Source organism: Cupressus sempervirens, chromosome 3, assembly GCF_028749045.1.
Source record: "Cupressus sempervirens isolate cs-2001-9-10 chromosome 3, ASM2874904v1, whole genome shotgun sequence".
Classification (NCBI taxonomy): domain Eukaryota; kingdom Viridiplantae; phylum Streptophyta; class Pinopsida; order Cupressales; family Cupressaceae; genus Cupressus; species Cupressus sempervirens.
The window spans coordinates 1042758977-1042766243 of record NC_143120.1 but is presented as its reverse complement, the minus strand read 5'-3'; the positions used below and the strand labels follow the sequence as shown (position 1 = coordinate 1042766243).

The 7267-nt window shown below is 36.3% G+C and overlaps 1 protein-coding gene across 1 annotated transcript; it reads right to left on the bottom strand.

Annotated features, from left to right (window-relative positions):
- Window positions 1–779: 779 nt before the first annotated feature.
- LOC149570301 (alcohol dehydrogenase class-3-like) lies at window positions 780–5609 on the bottom strand. The gene is made up of 10 exons (XM_089817888.1): window positions 5456–5609; window positions 5223–5359; window positions 3744–3790; window positions 3289–3614; window positions 2602–2684; window positions 2264–2339; window positions 2075–2136; window positions 1610–1705; window positions 1285–1443; window positions 780–1133 (listed from the first exon to the last, which is right to left on the bottom strand). Exons 1-10 carry the CDS (start codon window positions 5493–5495, stop codon window positions 1014–1016), a joined length of 1146 nt encoding a protein of 381 aa, XP_089674014.1. The 5' UTR covers window positions 5496–5609; the 3' UTR covers window positions 780–1013.
- Window positions 5610–7267: the final 1658 nt, after the last annotated feature.

The following is a 7267-nucleotide window of genomic DNA, read 5'->3' as shown; positions in this document are numbered from 1 at the left end:
TTCATCTCTCCATATTTCTATATTCCTCTCTCTATCTCTATTTTTATATCCCCACTCCTATCTATTTTTCTTCTATCTCTTTGTCTCCCTCACTCTCTCTATATCCTTGTCTTTGTCACCCCATCACACCATATCTCCTTCTACCTCTTCTCTATATCTCAATATCTTCATCTCCATCTCCCATGTTCTTATTTATCTCCCTCTTTATCTATTTTTATCCTTCAATTTCTCTTTTGGCCCTTACCTATACCTCCATATCTCTGTATATGTATGTCTCTCTTGCACCATTTCTCCATATTTTTTCTTTCATGCCTCCCTTCATCTCTATTTTTACATCACTTCATCTGTCTCTTAACTTATATATCTCCTTTTCTCTACCTCTATATATCACTTTCTAGCCCTCCTCTCTCCATAGTGTTTAAACATACCATGAATGTATTGATATGGAACCTAATTATGTTCTTCATTAAAAACTTTATTGCAAAATCAACCTCATGTACTATACTGTATTTTTTTATCAATATACTAATTTTTTCTTAATTGACCTTTCACATATATTTGACATACCTATGGCACACAAAGATTCAACTAGTACATCCCAATATAATAAATATATCTCATAAAATTATAATTGAGAAGGTAACTACATCAAAAGAATGATCGACTGAAGTCCATTGCTATGACAACATAAGACTATAGACTAAACGACACATCCTGATAAGTAAGAATTAAAAAGACTATAACGTGACATGATAACATGAAAGAAAACTCGAAGTCCGTAAATGTAAATTCCAGCCCATGCTTGCCTTTTCATTTTAGTTTCAACCTTTGATTCCTTCCTATTGTCCCAACATAGTGAAAACACCCCAATGAACTATACAAACTACATTTTTATATATTTGTTTTCAGAAAATAAAAATATGGAACATGTGCGTTTGTCTCTGCAGCTACTCGCCTATCAGTAGAAGTTATATGCCCTCCATGCGGCCCACATATTTTTGTCTCTCAAGATTTTAATCTTCTTGCATCTTCAAGACGCATCTTAAGCATTTCCCTTCTAACAACAATTGAAATGCTGAGCTGATATCTGAGAATTCCATTCTCTGAGTCACATACTTGTCTAAATCAAATTCCTGCAATCACATGAATTTTCTGGTTTTACGAACAAATTGAGCCTACAATTAATTATGAATTGAAGTTATTGTGAAACTTGAATGTAGAGGACAAATGAAATCAATATTTTCAACTAAATCGACAGGGCATATAAGAAACAACAAGAAATACATTGTTCATGAATCTATCCACCAATTTGGGAACATCAGAAATCTTGAAACCCCCAAAAGGAGCAAGTTTTAGCTTCCGGCCATCGTGAAGCTCCAGTGGGCTGAAACATATCTTCTTGTCAATGTCATCTATACCCAATATCACCGCTCTACCCCACACCTGACATTTAGAAACAAAAATGGCCATAAAAATAATAGAGATAAGAAGAGTTGAGATCAATATATCTCCAAAATACCTCTATCTCGGTTACATTAAGAAAATGACTTAAAATACTCGCAAGATTCATACTAGAGAGAAAACAGGAATTTGTGTTACGAAATTATACAGGGTGAGCACATTGAAGAGTTGCAAGCATGAGCTCCACTCTTCCAATACATTCATAACTTGAATTCACTCCTCCTTTAGTCATTTCTTTGATCACCTGTTGTCATAAAATTGCTTGGTCAGTAAAAGCATGGCAGATACCATTAATGCAAATTATCTGCTGTATATACTATGCACTCTTGCATTGAGCTACACTCGACTATACTGAAAGCAATCCAGTATTTTTGAATAAAGTTATGAAATGTGCCTGAATCTTACTACAAAAGTCAAAAAATCAACAATTATTTTCTGTTATCATAAGCAAATTATACGCCAGATTGGTGGAATGCTCAATGAATATATTTGTTAAGTGATCAAATGAATGGGATGGAAATACCCAAATCAAGCCTCAGGACTAACAAGAAACCAATTCTATATACAGACGAAGGAAAATGCAAGTACAAAAGTAATTGTTGCAATTACAAACCTCTTGAATGGGCGTGTCAAAGTTTGATGGATTCAAGAATTCGGTCACCCCAAATTGTTTCGCTATTAAAGCATGAAAATACCGTCAGTTTCAACTTGTGAAAACTGGAGAGCAATGTCAAAACTTGCAGATAAAACACAAATATAATCTAATTCATTTGTAGAATGGAAGAAAATAGTGATATTGTACATATTTCTTCCTTTTGGGGATTAATATCAATGCCAAATATTCTAGAAGCACCAGCAAGTCGAGCTCCTTCTGCAGTCTGCATTAACAAAGGTTCAGTGAGGAAATTAGAACAAGAAAATTCTCAGAATCATTCATTTCAGCAATAGCTATATTCCACCTCCTTCGGCTGGTACAGCTTTGGCTGCTTGAGGTGGATTTCTTTTTATGAATAGTTTTGTAGCCTTCGGCCTGTGGCCGTGTGACTCTTGCAGGGTGATCATATTCCCTGGCCCTTTTTATATGATTATATAACTTAATATTTTAATTTAATTGCAAAAGCTTATTCATCAAAAACTTACAGCCAAGCCAATAGTACCCAGTCCAAAAATCGCCACTGAATCACCATGCCTCACTTTCCCAACATTCCAAGCAGCTCCATATCCTATAAATCAATATAAGCCCTCTTTTCTAAGCCTGATATAGAACATAAGGACGAAGCAGGGTTTCCAGAGTCTATAGTATAGTTGATTAAGCTGTTTCTTGATTAGATTGTGTTCGAACTTTTTATATGAACATTTTGGACCATACTAAGTGTTCCATCATCAAGAATTTGATTCCTTTAGATCTCTATCATCCTGATGATGGGTCATAAAGTTGTTGAGAGTGTTGACTTGGTAGTCAGCACATCCTTGGAGAATCGTGTCATTGATCCGGATAAATCTGGGCATTTGTATCAGGCATTAATAGTTTGATCTTTTGGTGCAATGGCAAATCCTACTAACAGTGGTATCAGAGCTTTGGGTCACGGATTGGTGCTGAGGGGGAGATTGTTGAGAGTGTCGACTAGTTGGTCAGCACCTCCTTGGAAATTCGTGTCTTGGATCCAGATAAATCTGGACATTTATATTGGGCATCAACAGTTCGAGCTTTTGGTGCAACAGCAAATATTACTAACAAAAGAATGATCCGAAATGTAGATGAAAAAGGTTAGAACACAATCTAATCCAGAAACAGCATCATAAGTAGCCATAAGATTGGCCGCATACCTGCTGATACCCCGCATCCCAGCAAACAGATTTTGTCCAATGGGGCTTCAGGATTCACCTTTGCTACACAAGATGCATGCACCACTGTATATTCACTGAATGTTGAAAGTCCAAAAAAATGATGGATGGGTTTTCCATTGATAGAGAAACGACATTTCTTGTCACTGTATGTAACTCCACTCATGAAGTTGAATCTAAAAACTTCACAGATGTTATTCTTGCCTCGGACACAAAGCTCACATTCTCTACATTCTGCCATGTACGATGGAATTACATGATCTCCTGGGCTAATCCCTGTAACCTCTTGCCCCACACTTTCTACAATCCTGCAATCACCTTTCAACTCAGCCTTAATTAAAATTAAAATTGAATGCATCCTTACTTTACCTATGAATCAAAATTGACCACATCCTTATTTTAGCTATGCATGGGATACAAGGCTGTGTTATACATACCCAGCACCTTCATGACCGAGAATCCTCGGAAACCAGGCTCCTCCATCCTACAATATTTTACACGGGTACCTTTAAGCCATTGATTTGTTTACAAAATGTCTAATAAACATTGTTATGATCAGCAACAAATTGAAAAGAAAAGCGTACTAAAATCTACACTAAGCAAATATGGCAATGTCACTGTAAGTAAATATACCTCACTAGACAAAATCAGGTTTTAAAAAAATGCTAGAAGAAGAATAAGGGTAGAGACCAAGGTCAATAAAACCAAGGTCATACCCTCTTAGATCAGAGAAGAATGAACATACATTCTACATTTTCAATTAAGTCATCCCGAATGACCACTTTTGGTATTAAAAAGCACAAAAGGATGGTAAGCTCTGCCATATTACTCTTAAATATAGAGGTTGGGACCGATATGGGTATGGTTTTATGGAGTGGGGATCAAGATTTCTCAGTTGGACTGCCATTTCTGGCGGTGCTAGTCTAGGGTTCTTGCTGTCTCTATAGTTCTGAGATTTTGCGGATAGTGTTGTTGTAAGTGATATAGAGATCAGTGCCACTGTTTCTGGAAAAAGACTTGCTTCTCTTTCTAACTGAAAATTTCACTTTTTTTTAAAAGGTTCAGTCTTATGGCTGGCTTCTTTGGTTAAGAATCAAAGATTGAAGAGTATTCATTCCAAATTTGTTCCGAGTACGAACCCAGCTTCATACTTTTCCCTGTTTTTTTGACATCAGGAGCCTTGCACTTAGCAAAACTTGATCCATGGTAAACGGCCTGATACTGCTGTCTTTGTGTTATTTATGAAATTGCTTGGACCCGTGATCCTAACAATCCTGGTTCTGTGATATTAAGACTAAAATGCATGAACTGTAGGAACAGGGCATGCTATGGCAATCTGTTAACAGGAACTGAACAGTATTTCCCACTCTCGGTTGCAGTGAACAAATGTTTTTCTGCATCAATTACCAATTTCATTTGGATTGTTTTTTCTTCTCATTCTAAGAGTGCTGAAAAGGTTCTCCGCAACCAACCTCTAAATTTAGAGTGTTTTAACTTCTAATAAGACATTAGAGCAGGTCTATTCAAGTTTGAACAATAGCTTTTTTTGTGGGTGATTGATACCACTGACCGTCCAACCAAAGCTTGTGATGCACAACAGTGCTGCTTGCAATTCTAGGTTATTATCCAAATTTAGGTTTTTAGTCTTGATCTACATAGCTTGTAGGCCTTTATGCTTGTGAGTCCATCAATTATTTGTAACAGATATTATATTGTGTGAATCACTGAATTGAGTTTCTATACAATCCTCTGAATTAAACTCATTTCTAAGTTCTGCTGTCTTCTGATAGAGTGTTCCACACACTATTGCTTAACGGATAAAACTGGTTAAATCCATTTTTCTTTGATAAGCACTCAAAAAATACCATGTGAGAGAAGCATATAAGGTGTAGTGCAAGTTGAACAACTACAAATACCTTTCCCTTCCAGAAATAAATATCAGTATGGCAAAGCGAAGTATGAGTGATTTTGATTCGAACTTCTTTAGCTTGAGGAGGAGCCACTTGAATTTGCTCCATGCTTAAAGCTTGCCCTGCCTCCCATACTACCGCAGCTGTAATTGCAGTAATTATCAGGAAAGTTTCATCACAATTAATCTAGTTAGAATTTTAGTTGAGTGCACTAATTCATTCATGTTTGTTGTGCTTACCTCTACAAGTGATGACTTCTCCTCCTGCATCGGACGCCATCCTTTCTTGATTGTTTGAGGGCAAAAGTATGATCTGATTCTACTGACTCCAATCTCTACCAATCATCACGATTCCAAGAAAGATGAAGGAAATGTGGTGAAAATCAGAAATATTGAAACTCACAAATATATATTTATTTGACAAGATTGAGAGAATACAATGATATAGCTCCTTTTCCTTGATTTCCTTTTGTTTTGGCTGCAAATAATGTTTAGTTTTGTAATTAAAACTATGCTAAGCTACGCTTAGAGTTGATGAGCCTTATCTCCTTATATTTAGAAAAATCAAAACCTTATCCTAATTCTTTCTAACCATACTACAGAAAAGAATGCCGTTTATATCAAAATGTAATGTAGGTACACACTGATACCACTAATGTAGGTATGCTCTAATACCACTGACGAAGGGCCACACCACCCTTACCAACTCACAACCAATAATGCAACAATATAAAGACAATTTTATTATACCTGAAAATTCAATAGCAATTACAATAACATTTTTCCAAGATCTCTCAAGATCCAATCCAAACCCAAGCTAGTCTAGATCCACACTCTGGTAGAAACCTCCAAGATCTCAACTTGTGCTCGCAAGCCACCAAGCAATCTCCTTGTTTCTAAACCGCAGCCACTAGCTCTTCTCACAAACTTAATCCAAGATCCAAGTGTAAACTTCCTCCTTCTCTCTCACACCTTGAAGCCTTCACACTTTCTAGCTTCTACTTCTCAAACTTCCCCTTGAGCTTTCACCTTCTTCTCAAGCTTGATTTAGAAATGCTCATAGGCCTTGCTTAAATAGGCACTTACCACCCCATGCATGACTTATCCACAACCTTCTAGAATTCCTCCACAACCTTCTACAACTTCCACAACCTTCTACATCTTCCACAACCTTCTACAACTTCCAAAACTTTCTACAATATTCATAACTTTCTAAAATTCTTCCCACACACCTCGATAAATGAAATGACAACTATTTATTTTTTTATTTTTTCCTATTATGCCACCTATGCACCTCGAAAATAGAAATCCTCTTTTTCTTTCTTTTCTCCTTTTTCCCCTTTTTTATTTTTTTATTATTTTTTCTCTAATTTTCGTCACTTTCTCTCTCCTCCACATTTTTTTTTTTTTTTTTTTTCAATTTTTTTTTTTTCAACTTTTTTTTTTTTTCCCAATAATTTTTCCATGCAAGATGCTCCTGCATCAAAATGTTGCCTCGCTTTTACTCAAAGGTTATGTAGCATCTGAGCGGGAAAGTTTTGATGCATTTAGTATCCTTCCCAGCAGCAGGTCTTGAAATTTATTCTCGAAATGAGGGTTTGCTACTGTTTACTTTATGAACGAACAAATCTTCTTGCAGCTGCTTTGTGAATTGAATAGGATAGTTTTCCATTTTATAGACGTAAAATAGGAAGGTGCAAAAACATCTAAAGAGGAATATACAATCAAATCTCATCAAATTTAGAGGAAAAGCGAACTTCATGTGTTAAATATATAATGATAAATGCTTAGAGCCCGTTTGGTTGCTGGAATACTGCAGTGAACAACCTCACTTTTCAAATCTACGGTTCGCAGCGTACAAGGAGCGTGCAAGACGATTGAAAGTGTGTACTCGGTTGATTTTTTCCCTCACTCTATGACCAGTTGTTTGGAGAGAACGTCGGGACGACTTTTCTTTATTCTAATTCATTGAAACTGCTACTTACACCAATTTTCATCGTGAGCCATAAATATTACTCAGCTTCCCCACTGGCATGTGAAGGACAACTTCGT